Below are 27,595 nucleotides of genomic sequence, written 5' to 3' on the forward strand. Positions count from 1 at the left end.
TATATGGGTGGCCCTCCAGTACTATTTATTTATTTATTTTTTAGGGTGCCCCTAAGTGAATATAGACAACCTGAGTCTTTCATTATAATATAATAAACTTTTTAATTAACTTTGGCACATAATTATTGGATTAATACCGGTTTCATTGCTTTAAGCACACATATTATTGATGCACATAAATCACCTATGAAATGTAAACAAGTTGCTGACGCTCTTCAGTTAAATTATGAATCTATTTTAATATATAACACAGGATATATATATTTTAATATATAACACAGGATATGTAACACAGGATATATATATGATACAGACAAAAAAGACAGTAGGTATATTTTCTTTTTTAAAAGATTGTATTTTTATTTCAATTAATAGCTGAGAGCAGATCACTTTGTTAAAGTAGCACCAATCAGTAAATATGAATATGGAGCTAAATAAACCATAACTCAACATCCGTGGCAGTGTAAAGAGGCATCAGCAGTTAGATTTGATATGTTACAGCATAAATACAATATCAAATATTGTCAATACCTTGTCCTGTACTTTGTTTTCTTGATACAATTTTGTAACAAAATAGTTACATCTCCCTGATGTGGAAGTGTGAACAGTAAGTACAGTACGGCATTTTTTTTTTTTTATCACATTACTGTTGCAATACTTATGTGAATAAAAAGCAATTTTTCTGTAAACCACAAGCTAATACAGTAGATTATCATAGTGCATGATTGTCTGGCAATATTTAGATATAAGCAAGTAAACTTCATAACCTTCAAGGAAATTCAGACTTATCCTGAATTCCTTTCCAATGTAGTATTACAGTTCCTGCTTTGAGGTCCATTTATAAAGGAACAAACTGAAAGCTAAAGGGCGCTGTAAACATCCAAAACAAGATCTAGAAAAATATGGGTAACAGAGCAGTGCGCAGCCCGTCTTCTTGAGGTGATGACATCATCTTTAATGCTCACACCACCACACGTCTGATCCTGCGTGTCTTACCGGTTCTGAGGTTGGTTTGGATCATTGCTGTGGAAAATAATAATTACAGAAACAATAAGTTCTGTGTCAAATAGTGCTTGATTACATTTTTAAAAGAGGTATATTAGAGCTGAGAGTTTATCTTTAAGGTCCATATATTCCTCACTTTGCACTTATAAAAGCTCAAATAGAGACAATGTTTATTGGTGCACATCAAACGAATCAATGTATTAATTAATTCCAAATAAAGAGATAATTCTGTCACACCTGCACCTTCTTCACACAACTAACTGAAGTCTGAAAATAGTCTCTATTTATTTTTATCAAACAATTAATACCAACTCAAATCCTCCTTTTCAGAAAACCCTCAAAATATAATTAGGAAATAATGGATTCATAAAATTAAATACTACAGGTTTCTCTTAATGACAGCATCAATAACAAACCTCCAAAGTCCAGCTTGTAGGAGTTTCCGGACACTTGAAACTGCATGTTGTTGCGAGGGTTTTGCTGGTACTTCTTCTCAATGTCAGCGCTGGTTATTGAGCACTCAGTTGGAGTATTTGTCTGGGGAGACAAGGCCATTCAAATTTTCATGGTTTATCACAGCACTATAACTCAGAAATGAAGTAATTGTAACATCCACTCACACCGATGACGTACCCTGTGTTTGAACTTGTACCACGCTCCTCGGCTTCCCTTGAATTCCCACTCAGCTTCTTGGCGCAAAGTGGAAAAACTCGAGGCTCTGTAACAGCAACATCAAATTTGAAATCTGTCACAACATTTAAAGGAAAAGTTTTGGAGATGATGACAGCTTGATGAGAAGACTAACACCCCTTTCATGTCTGTAGGGTAAGGAAACTAGGCCCTAGTTTAGAATGAAGACATAATGAAACGGCGAGCCTGGCTCCATCCAAAGGTCACATTATCCATCTATCAGCATCTATAAAGCTCATATGTTTTTCATTATTATTAAATTTCTTTATTGAGCAGAGTCCAAACTCACCCTGAGCCTGCTTTTTTTTCACGGTACACCGGTCGACGAGTGACTTTCCTCTTTTTCTGACCCGTCTGTTGCATGGCTGACGAAAAACAAACAGAAACAATGAGGTTGGAGAAGAAGCCAAAAATGCTCCACATAATAGACTTTGGTTAGGCAGGTGTAGAAAATGTATGTGAGAATATACCTCACCTTTGAAATCAATCTCAAAGTTTTTGGCACCGATGTCGAAAGTAAACGAGCCTGTCGGGTTACGCTGGAACTTCTTCTCTATGTCAGAGCTAGTCACATTCCCACGTAAACCCTGTAAAAAAAAAGTTAAAGATCATTAACAAACTGACAAAAGAAACGACAAACCCAATCACAATTTCCGTTTATAACTGTTAATACTCGCTGTATTTAGCACACGAAAATAGCGCCATCTACCTTGGTTCCATACTTGATCCACTTGTGACGCATGATGCAATACCAGTTCCACACGGTGTTGCCGTCATCCAAACGTCTCACTCTCAGATCCTTCCCGTACACTTTCATCTTATTAAAATCCACGCTCACCGCCCTGCAGGGAGATGAGAGATGAATCATGTGCTGTCTCCTTTCCTGACTGGTTTTTAGATGCTTTTTTTTTTCTTTTTTTTTTATCATCTTCTTTGCAACAGTGAACTATTGTGTAACCTCAAATTGAAAAGTGCTGAATTATACTGTACAATAAATGAACTTTAGCTCTTACCCATATTGTGTGTTGTACATTTTGATGCTTTTGGTGTGGGGCAGCGAGTACTGGGCCTCAATGACGTGGTCATTATCAATATTTTTCCAGCCACTTCCATTTTTCAGCTGCCACTGGTAGCGTCGGCCATCAGTAAGCTTCGAGGCTGGTTAATATATTTTAAAAAAAGACATAAGATTAATTTCTAATTTCAAATGATGTCATCGCTGGGCATTATAGCTGCTGAAATACATGTCTTTACGTAAACAGTTTTTAGAGCCAGATTCTCAGGTGTAGGCGGAGACAAAAACAGAGCGAGAAGGAGCCTTACTATTGTTATAATGCTAAAGTGGCTCCATGGTTTCACATACTTTTAACAGACATGAGGTCATAATCAGAAAGTGTTTTACCACCTTGTTGCACTGTCCACAAGTGGCATAAAAAAAAAATCTAACCAGCAATAACTGAGCTCAAGTCAGATTTAACAGCTTTTTTACTGCTCATCAGAAGGTACTTCAACAAAATAACAGAAGGAGGTATGAAAAATATGTTGTAATTTTGTTTTGTTTTATGAAGCACTGTAACCTAAAATAAATTTTAAAAAAAATCCCCCTGGAAGTTGAACAATCACACTCGTTTCACCCTATAACATGTAAATCTTGATTATATTCCCACAAATCCCACAGCAGGCTTTACACTCCAAACACTCTGATTAGAATGAGGATAAACACATGACAGAGAAATAGAAATCTCAGGAAAGGCAATGGAGATGAACAAAAAGATATAATATTACCCCACATGTAGAAAATGAAAGTGTTTTAGGCACAGTGTATAACAGAACCTGATCCATTTAGTATTGTTTTGTTTTTTTCTTTCTTCCTCACCGCTGGGTGGTGTTTGATCTGAACTCCTCCTGCTTCCATCTTCTGGGTGATTTAGTGAACATCGAGAGCCGTTGCGACAGTTTCCTTTCAGGGCAAACTTGCAGACGTGCAAGTAATTGCAACTACTCCCCTTCTTACAGCCACCACGGTTGTAAAACCTGCAGGGCTCCACCAAATGAACTTTAAACTGAAAAGATTAGGTTTTCTGTCATTAGAGGTATGAACATACAGTAAGTGTGGACTCCATCATGTTAACAATGACAATAATGTCTCATCAGCATATGTAAATGTGATTATATGTCAGGAAACAAACCTGGCGCATTTCAAAAGCTGAAGATCTGTTACTGTTGTCACTGACGTTGCCGCTGTCACTGTCGCTGCCATTGCTGCCGTCACTGCTACTGTCACTGTTCAATCCAGTATCGTCTTCAGATTCACTTTCAGAAGAGTTTTGCGTGTCAGAATCTGGAAAAAACAAACAAAAAAACCCACATGTAATATGTTAGGTTTCCCTGTTTTGTTGCCCAGTGTTTGATTTGATAACTCTGACCATGTTAGTGTATATAGGACATTTGTTGGTGACAACCTCTAACTGTACTTCACACAATGCATCACCGGGACTCTTAATTAACACAATATACAGACAAAATATGGATTGTTGTATATAAATTAATATAATGATACGGTTTCTAGTTCCTTAATACTTTGCAGCATGATAATACATAGGAGAGTGGGGTTGTAAACTGACAATACTTTTATTGTTGTGCTGTTGTGGAGCTACTTTTCTGTTGTTATATTATGTTGCTATACTTTGCTCCAGTAATATATCTTCCAATAAGAACTATCAAACGGGTAGTTAAACTTAACTTGTTGATAAAAATGGGATATTCGTTATCTAAATCTAATTCAAGTCTAATTCAAATACTTTATAAACTTCACATGCTTGTCTGCTGCCCCCTGCTGGTTGAATAGTTTACCTGCTGTACATGTCAGATTTCTTTAAATTGACAAATGCATGGTAAATAAAAGCCAAGCGTACCTTCAGTTTAACTCTCCAGAGGAGGAATAAAGAAAAAGTATGATCTTTCAATCCATATTTTAGGTTATATTTACGTATACGTGCTGCAAAGGACGTCCGTAAAAAGTGAAAGTGAAATTGTTTTTTTGTTTATATATTTGCCAACTTGTTTTTACCAAACCGACTGAGAATTCAAACCTGCTTCATTTCTATTATGTTCCCTCTGATATAGCATATGGCAGCAATCTCGTGATTTGGTTTGATTTTAAGATGGATGTTTTAAGTGTCTGTAAATGTCTCTGTGTCAAAAAAGTGGTTTCACGGAAAAGGAGGACTCCGGTGAACAAAAGACAATAAATAAACAAAGTAGTAACAGGGCAATTACATACATTTAAAATACACCGAAGGCCTACTTACCGAAGGCGCACGCCATTCTGCTGTTAAAAGTAGACTGTAGTTTCGTTTTCACACTCAACCCATAATATATCCCGAGAAGCCCCACCTATGTGTTGTTTGCCAAGAGGCTGGCCTCAGAGCCACAGTACCAACTCCATCTGCAGCAGCTGCTATAGTATCATGCAACTTAATGATATATATATATATATATCATATATATGATTATATAATAATGTTTGGGTCAGAGGGACCAAACCACTACTTTTAAATTTATACTTTAACTGCATGTGCCTGCTAATACGACTTTTTCTTAAGTAGGCTTTTACATGCGGGACATGTAGTATTTTTTACAATGCTGCATTGAAAATTCTACAATGCTGTATTGATAATTTTATATTGATTTTTCTTCAACCACCAAAACGATCCGAATATTATGCAAAACATGGATTTTTATTCCCAAAAGTAATGGAGTAAAAGTATACACTGTCATAAAATGGAGATGGACTACTCAAGTGCAGTGCAAGCACCTCAAAATTGTAATTGAGGAAAAACCCTTACTGGCTTTATTCTTGATTATTTATTTTTAATTTGTTTATTTTTTACTTCATCTATATTTTATTTAAACTCTTATTGTCGCCTATTTATTCATGTCCATCTAATCTAAGTGTGTGTTGAACCAAATCAATTCAAATCAAATCAGATACGATAAGGAAGTGAGCTGATTCTGCCACATGCTCCTCCCTGTCAACAGGTGGCGATGAAGCGCGCTGTTTAAAATACGGGAAGAAGAAACCAGTGACGTCATTGTGAACAACCAGGTAACCAAAAGCTCAGATGTCGAGATGTCTGGACAAGAAAGTGTTGTTAGGGGATCCTCTGCATTCACTTTAACTTACAAAGTTGTCTGTCATAACCTTGATTTGACATTGTGCACAGTTAGTTGTGTATATTTATTCAGACCATTTGATTTCTGTTTGGGCTCTCTATGTCCTTGACCCCCTTTTTTTTTTTTTTTTTTTCCCCTTCAGCAGAGGTGAAGGGTTTTTATAATTGGAGAAACATCAGTTTCATTTTGCAACGACAGCCTCATTCAGAAACATCTGTTGATTTGGAAAACATGGTGTGGTTTTAAATTGGTTTATTAAACCACGTAGTACACTTTGTGTACACTTTTTTTCACTTAAAGCCATTTTGACAGATTCCCCCATTTAATCCTTTCCCCTTCTCTGTTTCCTCAGGAGCTGAAGAACCCCCCCCCCCCCCCCCCAGGAGGGGTGAAAATGCTCCCTGAAATGTGGGCTTATTTCTCCCTGGTGGATGAAGCTTTGGTGAGCCGGCTGGACGGCCGCAACCCCCGTCCTCGAGGTCTTCCCAAACGTATAACAACAACGGCGTTTTGTTACCCATTTCCAAGCCCAAAAAGAGGAAGGTGCTCGTATCCTCTGCTGTGGCTTCAGCAACAAAGTGGAAGTCTTGGATACCATGCAGGGAAATGTAGCTGCTTAATCTGTTTGCAAGACTTCGTGAAAGCTTTTTATAGAATCTTTGCGAGTGCAGTTCAAAATGAATGTTTTATTTTCTCAGCATTAAATCCTCTGCCCAAACTGCTCGTTTACTACATGTTTTTGTTCGCACAAATAAAGTGTTTCCCCCCCTCGATCGTATCTTCGTATAGATCAGATCTTCGTAGTTCAAAATCCACAATATAGTTCTCCTCCGAGTTATCAATAAAAACGTTGAGCCACTCCCAGTTTGGAGAGGTCTTCAAAACGACTTTATTCACTTGTGGTTATTCCATACAGAGCACACAATAGCAAGCAATTAGCATTATTCTTAACCCCATCCATAATAAAAAATTAACAACCCCCCCTCCCAAATCAAACAATAGTCTTTAGTTGATCATCAGACATTAGAGTCTTTGGTTTAGGCTATTGTGCAGGGTTAAAACATCACTTTTTGAAGTGTGATCTACCAAATATTGCAGTTCATGTAAAAAAAAAACTTTTTTCTCAGAATATATATTTTTATATTACAGTACAGACTTTACAACCAATGATTGTGTTTAAATGCGTCTTTTATTGCATTAGATAGTCAATTTATTTTAATTAAGCTCCAGCTTCAATAAGTTTATGCTAGTATACATTGCCAAAAGTGTTAGAATCGTCATTAATATTAATATTATTTTTAATTTTTACAAAACAAACATATTTAAACAATATATTACTGGTTGACTTCTTCTTTTTTTTCTTTTTTTTTTTGCCAGTCATGAAAAGATAGTAAACAGAAACATCCATGCCATTTGAGGGTTGTTAATAAACTGATCTCTCCGAAGGCCACCGGTTGTTTAATCAAGTTGCGGAACAGTTTGGCTTTTGAAGAAGTTTGTGTATATCTATGTGTCTGTGTGTGTGTGTGTGTGTGTGTGTGTGTGTGTGTGTGTGTGTGTGTGTGTGTGTGTGTGTGTGTGCGTGTGTGTCTTTGTATGCGTGTACATGCATTTGAACGAATGAAACAATGATGGTTTCGGTGTGTATGGCATGAAACAGGAAGGCGCAGTAGAGCAGTGTGTATGTGCTTGATCATCAGAATCTGACTCAAAATCATCATCACTGATTTGTATTATATGTCAGCAGCATATATGAAAGTTTATTGATAACACTATTGCACTGATGGTTTTTTTTTTTTTAGAGGAGAGAATACATCGTGTGTGTGTGTGCCTGTGTGTCGTCTTTGTGTCAATATGTACAAATATGGGTGCATGTGGTTGTATTGGTGCGCAAGAGTGTAGGTAATGGGTGTGTGTGGTTAGATGAGATCCCCGATAGGTATACGGGGCAGGCAGATGTAGGCCTGAGGGGTCCTGCTGAGATTGATGGGGTTGCCGTCCAGACGGATGTCCTCCAGTGCGTTCCTAATGTAGTTGAAATCTTTCAGGTTGCAGAACGTGTCCTCGTGCATCATTTGAATATTGTTACGCTGCAACAGAGGACAGATGAGGACACATTACGTTACATTACACTACATTTCATTTAGCTGACGCTTTTATCCAAAGCGACTTACAATAAGTGCATTTCAACAAATTCAGAACAACAACAATCAAGAAAGTACAGTTTTCTTCAAGATAGCCAAACTTCAAAGTGCGATAAGTAAGTGCCATTTTAAGTGCTACTATTCAAGGTAAAGTCTGAAGAGGTGTGTTTTTAGTTTGCGGTGGAAGATGTACAGACTTTCTGCTGTGAGATACCATCTGCACGCATGTTGAAGTTGCTTCCATCAAAACTAATCATCATAATAGAGAAATTATATCATCATTAATGGCATTAAATCAATTTTTTTTTTTTTTTTTTTTAGGCAGTGGTCTGGCCCAGTAGTAGCTTGGAGTTGGCATAGCAACACCAAATTTTGCCTAGCAACCCAAAGACTTTTGATATGAAAAATAAAAGATATAGGTTGCATATTAAAAAAAAAAAAAAAAAAAAAAAAACCCACACATATGTAAATGTTTGACATCATTTTAAGGACAGGTAAAATAAATAATTAATTCCAGGTGACTTTTGGCAAGTACATCCTACAAAATAAAATCAAAGTGGGAATTCTCTCGCCCCAAATAGAGCGAAGTCCGGAAACGGACAGTTTGTCAGCGTTAACGACCGGGAACCCCAACGGAGACGTTCAACTCCACTTTGAGTACTCCACGACCACGGACTGTGACTTTTTATGAAGGGAGAGAGAGGGGGGCCGTCTCCTGGTTTGAGTGAAGGGACATCTTCGGGTGAGTAAACGCTTTCACTCTATATTGTTTTATTTGTCTGCAGTGCGCTGTTGTGATGAAATGTGCAGGCTGTAGTAGCTGCAGCTGTGTTGATTATGACGCTACGAACAGGCTGCTGTTGTTGTTGTTGCTTGTCCCACTAGTGTTAGTGGTTGTTTCTTAGTGTTATTATTATTATTATTATTATTATTATTATTATTATTATTATTATTATTATTGGTACACTACTACTGAGCGGCAGTGTGAAAACCCAGGCTCTGCCCTCTCTCACAGGTTACACCGGTAACATGTCTTTCTCGGGTGTTTTCAATTACTTAATTGCTTACTTAAGACTCCTCGTTGTGGACTTGTGTGTGCTTACCATATTTTAATATTTAATTATTATGATTATGATTATGATTATGATTATTATTATTATAAGGAACCGTAAACATCTTTTAAACTTACGAGCGCAAAGAACCTGTGACGTCATGATTTGAACAACGCAATCCAACCAGAGGTGGGGAGACGTGAGGTTTACCTGTAGGTGTAGAGATCGCAGGCTGTCTGGTAGAGGCACTGGGATGTAATCAATGTGGTTGTCTGTTATGTACAGGTACAGCAGGCCAGTCATATCCTGTACACGGTGAGAAAAGACATACGTCATTATTGATCAAGAGCTCTCGATCTTCTTCATAATTAAAAGACCGGAGTGAAAGGGGGGTTGGCAGTTATTTTTTTCTCAAAACTATGTATTTTGATTCACATAATTTTGGATTATTATCGGATACTATTTATTACTAAATGTATTGTGTGCCATTTAAAATTATGATCACAAAAAGTTGGAAAAGCAAAGCTTTTCTCATCCTACCAAAGTCAGTCTGCAGCTAGCCAGTATAATTACAATTTTATTTTAACTTTATGCACACTCTTAGCTGTCTGTTTTTATATTCAATGCTAATATAATTTATTTTTTTTTATCAATAAAGATTTTTTTGATTCTTCAGTTTGCTCTCTGGCTGACAAACTACGGGTGTTTTTCAAAAATGTCTTTGCCATTTTTGTACTGACATTTTGTGGCAGTTACTGGCAAATAAACAGCATATGTCATTTATAGTTTGTTTATAGTTGTAAGTAAATAATACAAAAAAAAAAAGGTGTACATACTTTGAACGCCTCTCTATGAATACCCTTCGAGCCAATGTCGTTGTTGCTGGCATCAATCAGGGTCATGGTCTCCGGGAGAGCAGGCAGCTGTGGGATGTGATTTTCTCGGATCACCAGCTCCTCCAGCTCAGGCAGACCCATGAATGCTCTGTCGTCGACGGACGTTATTTCGTTGGCGGTCAAGTCGATCCTCTTCAGCTTGTCTGGGAGGAGGCGAGAGGACACCGCTTTTTTTTTTTAGACATTGATGTTACTGTGGCAGCTCAATCCAGCGTCAAAGTCAAGGGCGTGGTTAACCTTTTATATTTGATTCTGGACATCGCTGGTCGAATATTGAAAACATTTTCATTCAAACGGGAGACCTACTCATGGAGGCGAAGTCTGACTTGTTGATCTTGGTGATTCTGTTGTAGCGGGCGTAGAAGTGAGTGGTGTCTTTGGGGAGAGGTGGCACACTGTCCAGCTTCAAGTCATCACAGTAGACCGAACCACCAAGGCACGTGCACAGCAAGCAAGTGGGCATACCTGGAACATGTGGATAAGACAAAAAAAAAAAAGCAGAGAAGGAGTTGGAATAATTAAGATATTTTATATATATATAAATAGAGGTAGAATACATGCTATTTAATTGAATAAGTGTCAAATCCCCCCCACAGATGGGCTGAAATCCACAGGGAAAAGTCAAACAAAATTTAGGATCTAGGATATCAGGATGTCACAGGCAAGTTCCTCAGGGAACTGAGATTTTATATCGCGCTCCGGATTCAGAGCTGTTCGGTACTGACCTCGTCTGTCAACCACAGGCTCATCGGGCTCGTCTGGCTCATCGGGCTCTGGCAATCCAGAGCTCACTGACCCTTCTACAGCGCCAGCACCCTCCTGAGGGGTTTTTGGTACGGACGGAAGCAGCCCCTCCTCTTGTTAGAGACAAGATTAGGTGTTAAGGAAACGGGTTAGATCAGCATGGACATGGGACGGGAAGTCTGGCAATCAGCAGGCCCCGCTGTTTGCCGCAGTAAGTTGCATGATGTGTTTTTAGCAGTGTTAACCAAGTCTTTATGGCATTTAACTGTTGAGTGGAAGTTAAATGACAATTATTATTACACGAAAGGTGATTTGCTGAGTGGGTACAAACAACATGAATGTTAGCAAAGAGAAAAACAAAAAAAAAAACGTAAGGGAGAATGTTCAAATGCGTTTCAGCTGCCTTTATGGTGGGCTGCTTGGCTAGACAACCGCAGTGGATGTACAAACGTATACGTGACAGTAGTCCTTGCAGTGTATATCCCACATTTTTGCTCAAGTTAATCCACTATTGCCCCTATTTTCTGTTTCATTTTATCCTTGACTGAAACACTGACAGACAGTGCAGTTCTGATATTGAACACAGGGTGGCGCATTACTGACGGAAGCGTAGCTGAGCTCCAATTGATTAGAAACAGATGTGTGGAACGAGAAGACTAACAGAATTTGATCGTGTCAGTGTGACACGCTCGACTTTGAATTGTTGAGTTTCAAAATAACCGTGATCGAATACGGTCAGCGGCGGTATCTTCCCATGTTACGGCGAGCATGCGTGTATGCCGAGCCGTTAATGAATGGATCTTTTAATCCAAAGTTATACAGTGTACTGAACATCGGTTTATTCGTAGCCCTGAACATGTGTCTCAAACGAGCTCCGTTGGTTCCCTCCTCAGTGGCTTATTTGGTTTAAAGTCACTACATTTACTGTCTGCTCATTCAGACCGGGCCACTCTCCCCTGCTGTGTTTTCCCTCCAGTCAATCACCTGTTCGTTCCCCGGCTGTCTGCACATCTGCGTCGTCTTCCCTGATTAGCCCTCTCAGTCTTCATAACCCCGTTTCACCATCTGCCTTTTGTCAAAAAAAAATTTATGCTCTCTGCTTTAGCTCTCTAGCATCCCATTAACTGTTTCCTGCTTGTTATTGCTCCTGGACATTTTGGGTTGTGTTTAAACCCCCGATCACTAGATGGCAGTATTGCAATCCATCTTCTGCCATTTGACTTTTCCTCTCCAACGTAACTACGTAACCTGAGACGGGAAGTAGCGTTTCTAATGAAAGTTTTCCTAAAATTACATATAAGATATAACAATATTGCCACGCTTAGTGTCTTGTACTACACTGAATGGTAATGCCTGTATTTAAAGGTATCGTGTTGCCAGATTCTTGACAATACGCAGTCCCACTTTACAGTATGTGTTTTTCTTTCTCTGTAGTACTGTGAGATCAAAAACTCCACAGGGTACCTTTCAAGTGTCGGCTGTCCACCCCATTAAGCAGTGATTCAGTGCCGTGCCGTCCGCAGCACCTTGTTCAATTTAAGTATTCGCTCTTTTGTGGGGTTTTTTTTTGCGTGTGAGTTATAGGCTTTAATTTTGACCCTGCCTTTTAACATGTCTCACACAAGTCTACATACTGACCTTTATCAGTGTAAGGGACCAGAGTTATCTCCGGTTCCTCGATGTCTCCAGAGCCAGAGGCACCAGAAGCCCCTGAGGCTCCGGAGACCCCTAAATCTCCAGAGGCTCCAATATCCCCGGAAGCCCCTGAGATTCCTGAAGTTTCCGAGAACTCCCCAGAAGCACCGGATGCCTCGTGGGGGGTAGTGGTAGTTTCGGGAATGAGGGGCAGCTCCTCCTCTTGTTAGAGCCAAGGGTTGGGGTTAGGAGACACAGTTAGCCGGTGAAGGGTAAGATGAACAATCAATCAACCCAGTCAGTCACATATTTTAGATGAGACAGGATGTAAGCAAGACAATGGTTATGAGTAAAATAAATACAGTGATAGCACAAATATATAACATCAACATTTAACTACATTTAAAAAGGAAGCAGTTAAATGGAATTGTAAAATAATCACTCGACATAAATCACACGAAGAATGACAAGAAATGGTTTTGCCAGAAGCTTTGGTAGCAGATCTGTAAAGGTACTAACCTCCAGATATCAAAGTTATCCCTGAGTCCCCAGAAACCCCAGACCCTCCAGAGGCCCCCGAGATCAAAACATCTCCAGAGAACCCAGATCCAGACTGGTCCCCAGAACCCCCAGAGCCCAGGGGTATTTCAGTGGAAATCCCAGAGCCTCCGGAGGCAAAGTCCCCGGAGGCTCCGGAAGTAGCAGATCCCATGGTATCTCCGGATCCAGAGAGATCCCCAGATATCAAGAGATCCCCAGAAAGCAAGAACTCTCCGGATCCTCCAGAACCGAGGAGCTCCTCTGTGGCTCCGGAGATCAGGATAATATCACCAAAAGCCCCAGAGGTGCCAGAGACCAGTATGTCTCCTGAGCCTCCAGACCCAGAAGCCCCAGAAGCTCCTGAGGCCCCAGACCCAACGGAGCCCCCAAAATCCCCGGAGACATGAAGAATATCAATGGGCGTCAGACGCAGCTCCACCTCTTGTTAGAGACAAAATTAGGTATTAATAAACAGACAGATGAGACTGAAACGGAGCATTCATCAGGTTTTGGAGTTCACTGTGATGATTAGGTTAAATAGGAAATGACAAATGGACACAATGACCAGGACACATTTAACCAATAACGTCTAGTTAAATGGATGACATGCACATGGAAAAGATGATTGTAGATGATGCAGGGTTTTAGAGGATAAATGAGTGTTTTTGGGGTAATGCTGCTTTCACAACTCCATCGGCCCCAGGAAGAGCAAAGCCCTCCCTCCAACTGAATGAACCTTCAAGTACCTTTATGGTTTTTGGGAGTGCAAATTTAAACGTGTGCTTTTTTTCAGACCTTTCTGTGTGTCCGGGCCCATGAGAACCCCAGATCCCCCTGAACCCTGAGGGACAAGCTGGGGTTTTAAGGGCAACTCTTCCTCCTCCTCCTCTTCTTCCACATCTGTCTGTGTTTCCAATGACTCCTCGGGTTCAGGGTAGTTATAGTCAGGTGGAGCCAGTGTTCCAATCTCTATCTGAGAAAAAGACAGCAGCAGTGAGTAAGAAATATGTCAGAGTTTGACTTGAAACGAAGCAGAAGTGACATTTGTCGGATTTTGTTGACACGCGAACTAAAGCTTTATAAACTGGGCGGTATGGGTTACACAAAGACACTTCAGCTTGTGGACAGGACGAGGTGGGGAATCAACCACCAACCTTACAATTAGTGGGCAACCTGAACTCACAGTCACTACTTTACCGTCTGGGCCACTTTGTAATCAAAAGTATAGCAGTAATTTCAAGAGAGTATTAAAAAAAGATCCTTTCCCTTTACACTAAATATCATGGAGGCACAGTATGTTGTCGACCATCTCAGGTCTGCTTTCAAAAAAAAAAATCACAGACATTAATGGAATTGTGTAAGAAGTCCCCTTTAGGCAGGCAACGGCAATCCTTGATATTTCTTAACGGATTAAATAGTCTGCCTTGACATAAATATGCAATAAACTAATAACATCAGTGATTATTGTTGGGCAAGAAGCAAATATTAAGCCAAAATAGTAGATGCAAAAATAATAGTTTAGTTATAATTAAAGGAAAGAAGTTGGAGATCTGTAGTTCTATTCTGTATTTTTGTGTCGTTTTGGACATTTTTAGCATGTTGTACGGTGATTTACCTTCCGAGTTAATATTGCCCGTCGCATGGTTGTAAAAGCAACACCCCCACGGCCCTTGACCCTGAACACTGTGTGGGTAAGTGAGTTTCAGCTTTTTATTCATCAAGCTGCCCCCCCCCTCCCACACACACACACACACTTAAAAAAAAAAAAAAAAAAAAAAGTATTTAAAATAAGGTTAGTGTCAGTATCGTATACTTAACGGATTTGAAAAACATTTTGGCCAATCAGGTTGTGTTTTGGGTTATTGTGGCATCATCACTGGTTTTGTTATCTTTAGTTGCACATCACCTTCACTCACTCCTGACTTTCTGGCCTTCCTGGAGTTATGGATCAAAATCTCCATAACTGAGGAAATACGATTGAAGGTGGCACCGTTCATCGGTTAAGTCACTGAATGTAACTGAACAGCATGGCAGCAGCACCGGGCCTCATCTCCAAAACTAAAAACGAAACCACCACTAGATGGCAGCAAAGTGTCCAATCTGAAGTGTCCACTGCAGAGATACCGTTTCGCCCAGATACAAAAAAAAAACATTTTGGGAGTGGAATCACCAGAGATAAAAAAATATAAATTAAAAAAAAAGTTTATCACTACTATCTCAGTGCTAAACTTTTTCACTTGCCACCAGTCATTAGCACCTGTTGAGTGTACATCTATATATGGAAAGTACAAGAACACATTGACTGCTATCTTCCCATATAATGTGCCACAAATAAATAAACGTTCTCTTTAGACATTATAGGGATTTAGTTTTGTCTGCTCGGTTAATAGGTGATCACAAATAGGGGATGTTTAAGCTGTATTTTGTGGTGAAAGAAAATAGAAGAATAGATCAAGAATGGATTTTCAAATCTTTGCACTTTATGAATAAGCATTCTGTTTTCTACATATTTACTTAAATTAAGGGCACCTTTTAGTAAACTTAAAGACTGTAGAGGGTGCATTCAAAGACCAAAACCATGAAAATTACTCAGTTTTGACATTATAATCTAAGGCTGAGCACCTTGTTTATCAAATAGACCTGCATTTATCCAAGTTTTGTTTGGTAAATAAATTAGAAAGCAACAGTGCCAAACCAACAAAGCTTTATAAATTGCAGTACTTTTTAGTTCCTTCATTAAAAGCTTCAGGCGTATCCTTCTGGTATTATGGTTGCGTTGACAGTCGTTGTAGTTGCTCTTTGATGTTTTGCTATTTGATGAAACCTGCAGTTCTATCTATTCTCCAGATGAGGGCAATGAACTCCCACACACCGCCACAGGTAGTACCTGACAGTCTGTGACTCCCGACAGGGCTGACTCAACCCTCCAAAAAGGGAATGGTCCTTGTGGAACCAAGACACACATGGTAGCTGCAAGGATCCATATCTGAGTCTTTTCAGCTGATTTCAACCAAAGTAATCAGCTGCCAATAAGCCAAGAGGTATCGAAGTAACTGTAGGTACAGAGAATAAAGTCAGACCAAGTAGAACAAGGATAGCCACCAGAAATGTGACTGAATAAAAGACATCGAGTGAAGCAATGAAGAGATATTCAGCACTGAATGTCTTATTTTATAGCTTGGTTAACACACAGTTTGGGTTACAACAAGGTAGGCCTTTGAAAAGTCTTGCACAGACTGAGCTCACTGCAGCGCTCCCCTTCATTTCCCCCCTTTTTCCAAAGCAAACATGTACACCCGAGGGAAAGAAGAGGCGAAAGGCTGGCATCCAAAAACACTGACAAAAAAAAACAACTTCTGGAAACGGCATGGGAGTACAGTATGCACAGGGAGAGATGTTATGTTGCTGCTGCAGTGTATAGTACATCAGTCAGCACATGCATGCACTCTGCTAGGTAAAGGAAAAGAAGTTTTAGACTGAGTTTTTGCAACAAAACGTCACACTCGTTCACCAGCTTTAAAGTATTGATCACCCATGGCTCATCACCGTATACTGTACAGCATGTACAATGTCACATCTTGTCCTATGAAAAGCCATGTGCAAAGATTTGAGTCACATTTATGAGGCTGTCCCGCCCAGACTGAATGCGAACAGAACTTCTGCACGTGTCGATCAAAGGGATGAATTAGACATCTCGGGAAATGTTTATTTTTTCCCCGTTTCCTGCAGAGAGTTAGCCGGAGGGTTGATAACACTCCCCATCTCAGTATTGTATCAGTTAAACAAAGGAGACATGCTGTGTTAATGGATGAGGAGCTGGTTGGTGGATTTTGTTGCCTTGGCACAGAGTCAGGCCAGCGCCCCCCCCCCCCCCCCCCCCCCCCCCCCCTTTCTAGTCTTTATGCTTAGCTAAGCTAAGCAGCTGCTCGGCGTCGCTTCATATTTACTGCACATACATGACAGTGGTGTTGAACTTCTTTATTTAACTCTACAAGAAAGCAAATAACCCTGTTTCCTGAGATTCTGAACTATTCCTTGAAGGTTACAGGCTTGTTAAAGAAACCAATCCCAGGTCGAATTTTCAGATTTACTTTTTCACTTAAAAATATTTAACACGTCAACAAACATTAGAGGGAAATCTAATTTCGTTGGGTAAGGTTGAACTTTGTTCATGGCATTTGTTTGTTAGGTGTACATGAGCTACAGGAGTAACAGAAGCTACTTTAAGCATGCAGTGATAAATTCCAGTACAACGGAGGTGCAAACAGCAGTCACAGAAATTACCTTTAGACATGCTTCAACAGCTCCGTGACGGTGTGAACAATTAGATATAATTATAATGTGCCCGTGCAAAAATAATTGTGGCCAGACAGTGTAGAAAGAAAGCTAATATTTCAAATTAGCTGCTTAAATTGAGTAAAGCAACATGCTCCAAAAGATGTTATTCAACTCAAGAGAAAATGCTGAGAGACGGACTGAACACCCCGGTCAAACTAAAGTGCCTGAATGAGTCCGGAGTTGGTGATTTTAAAACATTTGCTGGGAATTTGAATGCAGCAGAGTGAAGACGAGTTGCTTGGATAACGACGTGGACGAGCCTTTTACTTCTCTCAAAAGAGACAAGCCCTGAGGAGAAAGAAGAGAAATACCGAGCGAGAGCTGGACGTGGAAAGTCAAGACTCAGCATTCCAGAGGCATGGAGCTCATCATCGCTTCATCTCTCCCTTGAGATCAGATGTGTGTGTGTGTGTGTGTGTGTGTGTGTGTGTGTGTGTGTGTGTGTGTGTGAATAAAATCCATTTAATCTTCACTGCTCTTAGGCAACCACTGTATCTGAAGATATGCCCTCGTCACCTTGAACTGTGTTATCAACAACACCAAATGATGGACCCTTGCAAGATGCCATTTATAAATGCTTTAATTATGAGTCAAAACTTTGTGTTTATTTATTGCAGACAGCAGGATGAGAAAGGAACAGTCTCTCTTCTTCCCACAGACTCCCACAAAGTCTTATACAATGTGCTGTGTCATATACACTATTGCTAAACAGAAAGACATTATCAAAGCCATTCCCATGCAACACACAACAACTTTCCCACACTCAACAATTGCATGCCTAACACTCAGCTGTAAAACCTTGCACAACGGAGTGAAGTCATGTTGATTAAGGCTAAAAAGCTGTGGTGGTGCCTTTTTATCGGAGGTTTATGGCAAAAATCATTCTACGACATCTTGTCATGTCTGCTACATCTGCGCTGGATTGTGGGATAGGCCTTCGATAACAGCAGGAGTGTGACTGCAATCCACATCAGGTTTAACTTAAGTCTCTGGCTGAGAGGCCGCCAGTTGAAAATCGTGTGGATGGTTTGCCTCGTGCCATCTTGACATCGCCTTGGCCTAATTTCCTTGTTACAAAGAAGTAGAAACGGGAACATGAGATTTGGCGAAAGCATGTCATCCATGTGTGCCCTGCAGGCTTGCCACATCACACTCAACTTGAGCTGATTTAAAGGGCGCTGCTGGAATCCATTTTTCATGTTGGTAACCCTTTCCGCCTCTACGCTCCACTCATCTTTTTAAAAAGCTGCTGTGCCGAACAGAACCTGAGTCGAATGACAAAAGAACAAAGTCCCAGAGGGCACAACTGTGCTGCTATTTTTCTCATTCATTCTGGGTAACGAGCTGGTTTAGTAACACAACAGCAGTTTACAAGAAATTGTTCCATAGCAGCTGCTTTGCTTCCAAATCACTGACATGCGCTTGCTAAAGCCTTCTGTAGCGAGAACTATGTATGTTAAGATCCATCGGGAAAATGCTCCGTTACTTGTACTTCACCTCTTTAACTGTCATTGCCATATAACTGTATTCGGTGAAATCTAAACGCCAAATTAAAAAAAAGATCCAAATGTTCACTTGTTTCTTCCTGGATTTTTAAGTGCAAATTAAAAGCACGCCAATCACCTGAGGCATTAAATATCATTTGATTTCACAGCTTAAGCTGCTCCAGATGTAGATGGTCTTCAGTGTGGAAGATCGAAGGGCATCTAACTCAAAATGGTGGCAGGCCAATTTATGAAACTGAAACATTTTGGAAACAATAGTGCATTAAGCTGGAAAGCATATTGTCGAGGTTCCAAGTGGCTCTTGTTTGTAACCGCAGGATCTCTGTCTGCTCAGTGAACCTGCTGACCTCACATACACATCTTACCAATATTACACCATCACAACTATGAAAAGTCGGAATAAATTAACCCTTAGGTGTTTGCAGGTGTCGTTCAAAAGCTCGGTCAAATCCATTTTCTCTTCTGGGCTGTGGACCCATTAAGTTTCTTACCTGAGGATCATCGATTGTCAGCCCTTCTTCGTAGTCATAGTTATCCTGGGTCTCCAAATTGATATTGTCTAGATCCATGTCATAGTTAACGCTGTCGTATGTGTCCAAGTCCACTTGTCGGGAAAATCTGGGGCTGGCCACCGCCGCTTTGAGGACGAAGAGTCCGAACACGAGCCGCACAAGCATCCTCATAGTCCACCTTGACAGGGACAGAGAGTTGTAAAGTCACAGGGGGAACTTTGGTGAAGAGATTGTACAGTTGTAGATGCAGTAGAGCACAATGCAGGGAAATGTGAGAATGTGTACACTTGTGGAAAACCTTAAGAAGCTGTCTGATACGATCAACTTCTACTTGATGTTACTGAAGGACAAAAGCATTTGTTGTTTGAAACTAGCACATGCTGTGTGTTGCAATATAGTTCTATTTGCTGTGATAATACTGGCTTCATAACCAGTCTGTAGTGCAGACCGAGGCTTGACTTTGGGTCCCATCACTAAGGTCAGTGATTTCATTACCAAGGTGCAGACAGCTGGAGGGATCAAGATACGAGGGCCTCTTTCCTTGCTGCAGCCAGAGCCTCGCTGTTCCAGTGGGGCAGCCATCTTGGCTGAAATCTTCTGGGGTGTGTCAAAGTTCAAATGTCAGAGGTAATCTGATAATGAACCATGTGGGTTTAGTATAGCTTGATTCAGGATGAACACTTCCAAGAAATGTATGTGCAGCTTGCTGGATGTTTGGATGAATGTCTTAGATGTATTTAAGGCAGCAAAGGTTTTTGGGTTGCATGTCTTCTGGAAAGACACTGTTTGAGTTCCTGCGTTTTTTGGCAGGGCCTCTGATTATAAGTTTTTTTTCCTCCAATCACTCCACAAAGGCTTTCGCAGAAACGTGCTGCAAAGTTCTTGGCAACAACCCTAAAAATACGGGCACAGACAAGAATGTATTTTTCTACTTGAATCTAAAATTAGCCTGATTTCCCCGTATGCAGATCTACTCTGCACTGCCCTGACCTAGATAGCTTCTGTTCATAATCTTTGTTCATTTTCTCCGTAGCACAGACCTGCGAAGCTTAGCGAGGCTGATTAAGTTCATAAGTGTCATTCCAAAGTGAGAATCACTAAAGAGATTAACACGTGTTAAAGTACTACTTAATTAGTAGGCCCCCACGGAGGTTTCGGGACTAATCGCCTGACAGCGGGGAAATTTCGTGGCGCACTTATAGCAGGTGTAGACACATTGCAGCAGGCCTGCAGTTTATGTCAAGCCCACGAAATGTCAGAGGAGTTTTAAAGAGAGTCCTCTAGGCCAGGGCAGAGAAATGGAGAGCGAGGGAGGGGAGGAAGAACAGAAGAGTGCGATGGAGAGAGGGATGTAGACAAGATGTTGGCCCTCAGGGTTAGATGGAGAGAGTGAGGAAAGGGCTGAGCAGGAGAGAGAGAGAGAGAGAGAGAGAGAGAGGGGTTTTCTCAGCTAACTCCACCACTCGCCCCTTTACAGAGGGTCTTTATGAGGCCAGGTCGCTGCCTGTCTCAGCACTCAAACTCCAAATTCCACCGAGGTTTGTGGACAGGATGGCAGCGAGTTACGGCTGCAAGGAAAAGCTTCATTCACCAGTGACTGTGCTCAAACACACATACGCGCAGTGCGCGCACACACACACACACACACACACACACACACACACACACACATTCTCACACACACACATTCTCACACACACACACACACACACACACACACACATACTTGGAAAGATGCAATGCCCTCACAGATGCACACTCTGTCTTAACACACCTATCTTTCAGCGGGAGAAAGTTGAGAAACCTCGACTGCTATTTTTGGGCTGAGGACCGATATAAAACAAAAAACACACTGCCAGGTTGTTTTAGTCATGAATCTAACCACGTCGACATGAGAGGGACAGATTCTTTATGCAAATGTTTTCCTTTCATTGTCTCCACCGTGAACTTAGTGCACTCTGGTTGAGGAAAAAAAAAACCGGAGTTAGCGTTGCTTTTGAAATAGACTTTCTGTCATGAAGCTGTGAAATCCGGCATGGCTCGGCTGAAAGAAGGACTATGCTAAAGACAGAGGTGTGCTTTTATACAGGCCATCACTCTGTACAGTGTGTGGAAACTGTGTGTGAGCGTAGCGTCTGTTATGCTTGGCTTCGCATTGGGCATTCCTGATATCCACTGATTCTACCCTTTTCCCCCTCAAAAGCCACAAGCAAACTCGATGTCGTCCCTCTGCAGCAAGCTGCAAAATGATTTGCAGGTGATTAGGCAGTAAAGAAACAAAATCCGTTTACATAATGATGCTTCGAGGGAGAAATATACTGATAGTTTCTAAAAGATTCTCATCACAGCTTCTGCATTTGGAAGATGTTTTCTGCAAAATTTCAAGAGCAGATAAATCTGTAGAGATGAAATTCACTAGAGATGGGATCAATAGAAGTTGTGAAAAATGCAAAATAAGTCTGTATTACCTAGGTTGTCATTTATAAAAAAAATAAAATAAATAAAAAAAAAATAAACACCTGTCTGACACTGACACCTGAGTTATATCTACAGAAGCTCATCAAATTACCAGCCGATACATCGCAGTCGAAATGACGGCCAAAGCACAGCAAAGACATCCACATTTCAGAGACACCTGCAAAACCCCCGAAGCAAACCCAGCAGTGAAAATAAAGCATCTGCACCGCTGGCCAATGAGTGTAGCGGCTTCTATCTGAAACCCCTGAATAGCAGTGTTTCTGGAGGGGCTCGTCGAGCAACCCTGTCTGTCTAATCTCCTGCACTAGAGAGCCTCACGGCCAGCATGAAGATAGCACCGAGAACGCTTACCTCTGTCTCCTGCTTTCCCGAATGGTCCCTACAGCCGTGATGGAGATGCTGAGGGCTCCGGGACTTGGCCAATGGTGAGAGGTCGCACAGGGTGCCTTGGAGAGGGAGGGTGCGTGTGTGTGTGTGTGTGTGTGTGTGTGTGTGTGTGTGTGTGTGTGTGTGTGTGAAAGGTGTATGTGTGTGTGTATGTGACAAGTGTGTAGGTGTGTGTCTGTGTGCTTTCGCAGACCTGAGTGCCCTGCCGCTTACGTGTGAAGGTAGGCACTGAGACTGATTGGACCAGAGAAGATTGCTTTTGGTCACTCTGAGTGCACCCCCCCCCGCCCCCCCCCCCCGCCCCCCCACCTCCAAACACCGCACACCCGCATGCACAACCCTCCCTCAAACACACACACATCAGACACAAAGAGAAATGGAGAGCAAAGCCCCCCTCCCCCATGGCAAAATACCTTTTTAATCCCTTACAAGAGTATCCTTTATTTTTCTAAGAGTGTGGCTCAATCACACTGACATATTTGTCCGCCTTTTCCTGAAGTGAAACTCTGGCATGTGTTGCTTTCATGTATGGGGGGGATCCACGGGGCCCTTGTACACAATGGGACCTCTGTGAGGAGCCCCTGTTAGCATGGTGCTGAGAGGAAGTCCCTGCTCGGAGGAAGGCCTCAGCCCTCCCTTTTGGTTGAAACGGGTTTCTCTTTGCGTTGTCACTTGCTCAGCGGTCTGCTATAACTACAGATCTCAGTTCAGTCGCGGGAGAAGCCACGGCAGCGTTCTGCATAGATGTGGGTGCGCTTTGAAAGAGAGACGCGATTAGACAGTCTGCCATTAGAGTCCATTGTCAAAAAACCCCCCAAAAAACCAGGATGCACACACAGGAAGACACAGTTTTATTTGGCCACAATTATGTCTCAACCTGCCCACCTCTCCATCTCACTCCCATGGTAACTCTACACCCTTTGATGAGTGAGAGGAAAAGGAAACAGCCAGAACTCAGTCTGCACCTGCCACATAAGCCGAGATTTATATTCAGGGATTTCCTTCTGCCAAACATTAAGGAAAAAAAAAAAAGCAAAGAAATGAATGAAATTTAGCCCAAAATATTACATCTCGGGCGAATGATTGATGAACACGTTACATGACAAGGGTGTATTGTGCAGCACCCGAACAGGGCCGGCGGAGTTGCTCCCCTCTGTAGAAGCATTGTGTAATAACTGTCAGTGAGATGGAAATTCTACGCTAGCAGAGGTAATACGGTTTACATACAATACCTGTCTTTAACCTGCAGTCTAATCAAGTCAAATAAATGTAAACTTAGAGAACATTAAGTTAACATTTCACAAAATAATGCAACACACCCAATTTAAATTGTAAAACTTTATGCCAATAATGTCGACTACCTCACTCCGATTTCTTAATGAATGGTTAAAACATAGCCACATTTACAATGGATTGGAAGTAAATACATATAATTTGGCCTTACTTTGGAAGGATACATTACAGCTTGCGATGCACACGTCCTGTTTACGTAGTTGATTGCCGTTGATTAGATGCTATAGCACATTATTAACCCTTCGTTGCCTATGCTGTTCTTTCTCTCTCCCCCTCACCTATCAAATCTGCTGTTTTAGACTAGTTTGTGAGCACAAAGTGAATGAAGAGTGAATGACTTGACACATAAACACAGTGATGCATCTATGAACAGCTGGTCCAGGTGTCTATGTATGTGACTATACATACTGATCTGAGCTCCTGATTTGTTTGTGCCAACGCGACTGCTCTCAAGGCCTTTAAAATTTGATGGTTTTGTCACGTTTTAGTCTTGCATATTTCAGGGAAAAATGGGATTCAAATCTAGAGCCATCTTTTTGGAGTCGGTAGTGTTGATCAATGCAGGTCATTTTATAACAACGTCATTTAGGTGTGAATGAGTCATTCAAGACAAACACAAACATGTGTCCCAGCTACACAGTTCATTTAATGGGAGTTCAGTTATTTGAATTTTTGTAGATGATGTTTCCTCTGTAATGAAAGTTGTCACATTTTCCTGGGCATAATTGCGTGGAAGAATTCTTAATTTTAATAGCTAATTTAAAGTCTTATGTAAAATGCAGTCTACCAAAGATGTAATAATTACTGTCTGAAGTAAACATTTACGTGTAGGTTTATTCATGCAAAGTGCTGATTGTAAAAAAAAAAGAAAAAAGAAGAGATCAAGAAAGATAAAATTACACCATGTTCATTTTAGAAGTTTTATTCAAATTGAAGACAATTATAATGAAATGTCTTGCTCAGTTTATGCAGAAAAATAGTGACCAGACTGAAAAAGTGTGTAGGCATTTTAAAAAAAACAGTTATCACCTTTCGTGTGAATACAAAACATTAAGGAATGTCGGTCATTAATATTCACAGGACTCTTCTTCCCCAGTATTAAATAGAAATAAATTACCTACAGTAAATATGCATATTTATCAAAAAGAGTAGCAGTAACTGAAAAAGACTACAAACCTAGACGACAGGACCATTCATTTGGCTTCAAGCCCAAAAATACAAAGTAGTCAAAAAAAAATTAAAAGCAACATTTTGCCTACACATTCAGAAGCTTTGCCTCCTGCTCAAAGTACCATCATGACATCAATTCCTTAAAGCTCCTAACATGCCATAAATACGTGTCCCACTATTAGTATATTTTCAAGCTACAGTATAATTTCATATATTTTGCTTCAGAATTCTACATGCAGATGTTTACATCCACGTAAGGCACGACGAGCGGTCAGTAGGCTGCTGCAATTTAAAGCGTACAAGCCAGTACATCCCATGATGTTGTTGTTTCCTTTGGATTTTTCCAAGACACAACAATAAACTAGTGTCAGATATCTCACAAACATGCAAATAAGTATGGCGTCACAGGTCTCGGGGTTCCAGACCAGCATCCAAGTCAAGTTATCAGCTGTGGGAATAGCTTGCAATATACTGTTGATTTCTCTGCTCAGATGACGATAGACCTGAGGAGACGGAAGCACAGGATGACGTCCCTGGGAATTGGAGGCTTAATCTCGTTGCCGTCCAGTCGGAGGTAGCGCAATCGAGGAGCATTTTCGTTGAGCGAGTCGTCCACCGAAGCGTCGACAGGGACAGGACAGTAATTGGTGACACTTACACCTGTAAATAAACCAAAGAAGTAAATGTGAGTCATGGTAGCATCTCATTTGACCTCTCTCATAAACAATCTTGTTTTATAGATCCCTAAAAGACACATTCCCTCTATGCATCAGCTGTTTAAAGGAATCGCTGCAATCAGCAAAACAACGCTACGACTTACTTTTGATCTTGTTGTGGTCGAGGTAAAGGTGTTCAAGGCCTGCGGGAATGATGGGAACCTCGGTTAGCTGGTTGTGGGACAGCTGCAAGTCCAAAATGCTGGAGACATTGAACACGTCTTTGGGAACCCCACTGCTGCCAAGCTTGTTGTGGTTGAGCCTCAGAAAGGCCACTCTTGGTAAACCTTTGAAGTAGCCAGCTGGGATCTTCTCAATATTGTTGCCATCAAGGAAAAGCTGGGCGGTGGTGGGTGGTAGGCCAAGCGGCATGTTCGTCAGCTGGTTCTTGGCTAGATTGATCTGTACCAGGTTGTTTAGACCCTTTAGGCTCACTTCAGTCACGGCATCATCCATCAGCTTGTTTCCCTGCAGGTCCAGGAGGTTAAGATTATCCAGACCAACGAAGACACGAGCAGGGATCTTGGAGATTCTGTTACGGGAGAGACGTAAATGCTCCAGGCTGGCTGGCAGGGGAGACGGCACAGAAGACAAAAGGTTGTCATCCATGTACAGGTGCACCAGCTGAGTCAGTGCGTTCATGAAACCTTGCTCCACTCCTTCACTCGTGATTTTGTTGCGGTTCAGGTTAATCCAGCGCAGCTGGGTCGCATTCTGCAGGGCGTCTGCCGGCAGCACCTCGATCAGATTGTTCTGCAGATAGAGGTACCACGTGTGCGGAGGGATATTTGGGATCCTCTTCAGGCCTTTATTGTCACAGTAGACAGCACGAGGAAAGTTGGGGGGACAGTGACACTCTCGGGGGCAGCCTTGGATCTGGGCCATATATTCTTCATAAGGCATGTCCTGGCTGGAAACTAGACCAACCAGGCACAAGACACAGAGAAGGTTCAGGAGAAGGGCCATTTCACTGCTCAACCTGCATTGGAAAGAAAGAAAAAAAAAATAGTATTATAGTCTGAACATCCAATGTGAAGAGGAGCAGGTAAGGTATTGTATTTTGAAAAGAATTGGGAACATTGAGGAATCAGGTCCGTATTGCAAGTTATGACACATATAGTTGTTTGCACGCGAGAACTCGAGTCTCTTTTGTGATTTGAGATTAACAGCAACCTTTTGATGCTGTGCAACTCTAAACGGTCACGTGAAACTTTACAAATCACACGGCTAACATAAAATACTGTATCGGCTGACCTGCTCTTCCCACGTCATTATTTTGCCCGCCAAGGACAGGTAAAGTTCACAAGACAGGACGCAAAGCCAGGTCAACTTTAATTGCATTAGTACAAACTTAAAGCCGAGACTTGACAACGTTGCACGTGAGTTGTTAGATGCTGTTAATGAGGTTCAAGCCCGCCACACACGCCAGTCCGCTTGCTTTGGTTTGTACAGGTGGTACAATGATGCATGTAAAAAAAGGGTTCTACCGAAAAAAATTACGATTACAGAACAGACTTTACATTTTACTGCTACAGAAAAGCACATTTTTGCATCATGTATGTAACATTCTGCTGGAGTTTCATTAAAGGATTTCTTTCTTTTCACAATAAATACCCCAAATTGCTATATACCTTCATAATATGATTACAAATTTTGACAAAGATTTAAATTCTTACTGCAAATGTACATCAGTTCCAAATATCAGCTATCGGTCTCCTTGATCATTAGACCCTAAAAAATATCAAATCGGTCAACCCCAAATGCAAATAAGATCAAATCCAACATCAGCTCTGCCATCTTCTATCCACCCATCTCTAGAGCCTGTACTTGACTCCTTTCAACTGCCATCTGGTGCTTGTTTAAATTCTTGATGCACTCCACGTTTGTCTGGAACTCATTTCGGGTCGGCCATGCTTTTCCATAGATGGGCGCACTTCAAAAACGAAGCCGGATCACCTCTGTGCAGAGATGTGCTCCTGGTTTCTCACTATGCGGAGGCCAAAGCCTCGTCACCCAGCTTTGGAATACAAGATGCGGTGCAGACGGTAGAAGAGTGATTCATGCTTCCTTTTAAAGCTAAAACACAGTCACTAAAGCTGCAAGACAAACACCTACCAACCACCAACCCTGTCATTCAGACACATCAGTGTCTTTGCCTCGCAGTCTATCTTACCTTTTCGCGCTCGAGTTTTCCTTGGCGGTGTCCCCCTTCTGCAAGTTATCCCAAATGATGAGGATGTGTTTCTTTCTCTCGCATATTTGTAGCGCTAGCTTTCTCATTCAACAAGTGCCAACCTGTCACTCAGGATGACAC

General features: G+C 41.2%; 3 protein-coding genes across 4 annotated transcripts; all 3 read right to left on the reverse strand.

Moving 5' to 3' along the window:
- Nucleotides 1–347: 347 nt before the first annotated feature.
- Nucleotides 348–5,059, reverse strand: LOC138207542 (protein mono-ADP-ribosyltransferase PARP12). Its single transcript, XM_069164834.1, has 10 exons — nt 5,007–5,059; nt 3,885–4,036; nt 3,572–3,758; nt 2,709–2,853; nt 2,405–2,537; nt 2,171–2,282; nt 1,985–2,060; nt 1,639–1,723; nt 1,422–1,542; nt 348–1,023 (listed from the first exon to the last, which is right to left on the reverse strand). Exons 1-10 carry the CDS (start codon nt 5,020–5,022, stop codon nt 962–964), a joined length of 1,089 nt encoding a protein of 362 aa, XP_069020935.1. The 5' UTR covers nt 5,023–5,059; the 3' UTR covers nt 348–961.
- A 1,700-nt stretch (nt 5,060–6,759) lies between these two features.
- On the reverse strand, nt 6,760–22,228 carry epyc (epiphycan). Of its 2 annotated transcripts, XM_069164841.1 has the most exons (8): nt 22,067–22,228; nt 19,217–19,415; nt 13,678–13,855; nt 10,689–10,820; nt 10,270–10,428; nt 9,904–10,106; nt 9,278–9,373; nt 6,760–7,961 (listed from the first exon to the last, which is right to left on the reverse strand). In XM_069164841.1, exons 2-8 carry the CDS (start codon nt 19,406–19,408, stop codon nt 7,791–7,793), a joined length of 1,131 nt encoding a protein of 376 aa, XP_069020942.1. In that variant the 5' UTR covers nt 19,409–19,415; nt 22,067–22,228; the 3' UTR covers nt 6,760–7,790. The 2 variants fall into 2 exon arrangements, with proteins under 2 accessions (XP_069020942.1, XP_069020944.1); XM_069164843.1 differs by lacking the exon at nt 10,689–10,820.
- A 2,600-nt stretch (nt 22,229–24,828) lies between these two features.
- On the reverse strand, nt 24,829–26,247 carry kera (keratocan). The gene is made up of 2 exons (XM_069164933.1): nt 25,386–26,247; nt 24,829–25,225 (listed from the first exon to the last, which is right to left on the reverse strand). Exons 1-2 carry the CDS (start codon nt 26,245–26,247, stop codon nt 25,053–25,055), a joined length of 1,035 nt encoding a protein of 344 aa, XP_069021034.1. The 3' UTR covers nt 24,829–25,052.
- Between the last annotated feature and the right edge of the window lie 1,348 nt (nt 26,248–27,595).

The sequence above is a fragment of the Embiotoca jacksoni genome, unplaced genomic scaffold (genome assembly GCF_022577435.1).
Source record: "Embiotoca jacksoni isolate LCO1_2020_lvr unplaced genomic scaffold, fEmbJac1.0.p SCAF_32, whole genome shotgun sequence".
Lineage (NCBI taxonomy): Eukaryota > Metazoa > Chordata > Actinopteri > Embiotocidae > Embiotoca > Embiotoca jacksoni.

Coding starts and splice junctions, on each gene's coding strand:
- LOC138207542 (XM_069164834.1), bottom strand. Junction 2,538..2,708: donor ATGTACAACACACAATATGG/GTAAGAGCTAAA, acceptor ATCTCCCTGCAG/GGCGGTGAGCGTGGATTTTA. Junction 2,283..2,404: donor GGATCAAGTATGGAACCAAG/GTAGATGGCGCT, acceptor TTTTTTTTACAG/GGTTTACGTGGGAATGTGAC.
- epyc (XM_069164841.1), bottom strand. CDS start 19,408: ATGAGGATGCTTGTGCGGCTCGTGTTCGGACTCTTCGTCCTCAAAGCG. Junction 13,856..19,216: donor TGACAATCGATGATCCTCAG/GTAAGAAACTTA, acceptor TCTTTTTCTCAG/ATAGAGATTGGAACACTGGC. Junction 10,107..10,269: donor GTCAGACTTCGCCTCCATGA/GTAGGTCTCCCG, acceptor GCCTCCTCCCAG/ACAAGCTGAAGAGGATCGAC.
- kera (XM_069164933.1), bottom strand. CDS start 26,247: ATGGCCCTTCTCCTGAACCTTCTCTGTGTCTTGTGCCTGGTTGGTCTA. Junction 25,226..25,385: donor CGACCACAACAAGATCAAAA/GTAAGTCGTAGC, acceptor GTTTATTTACAG/GTGTAAGTGTCACCAATTAC.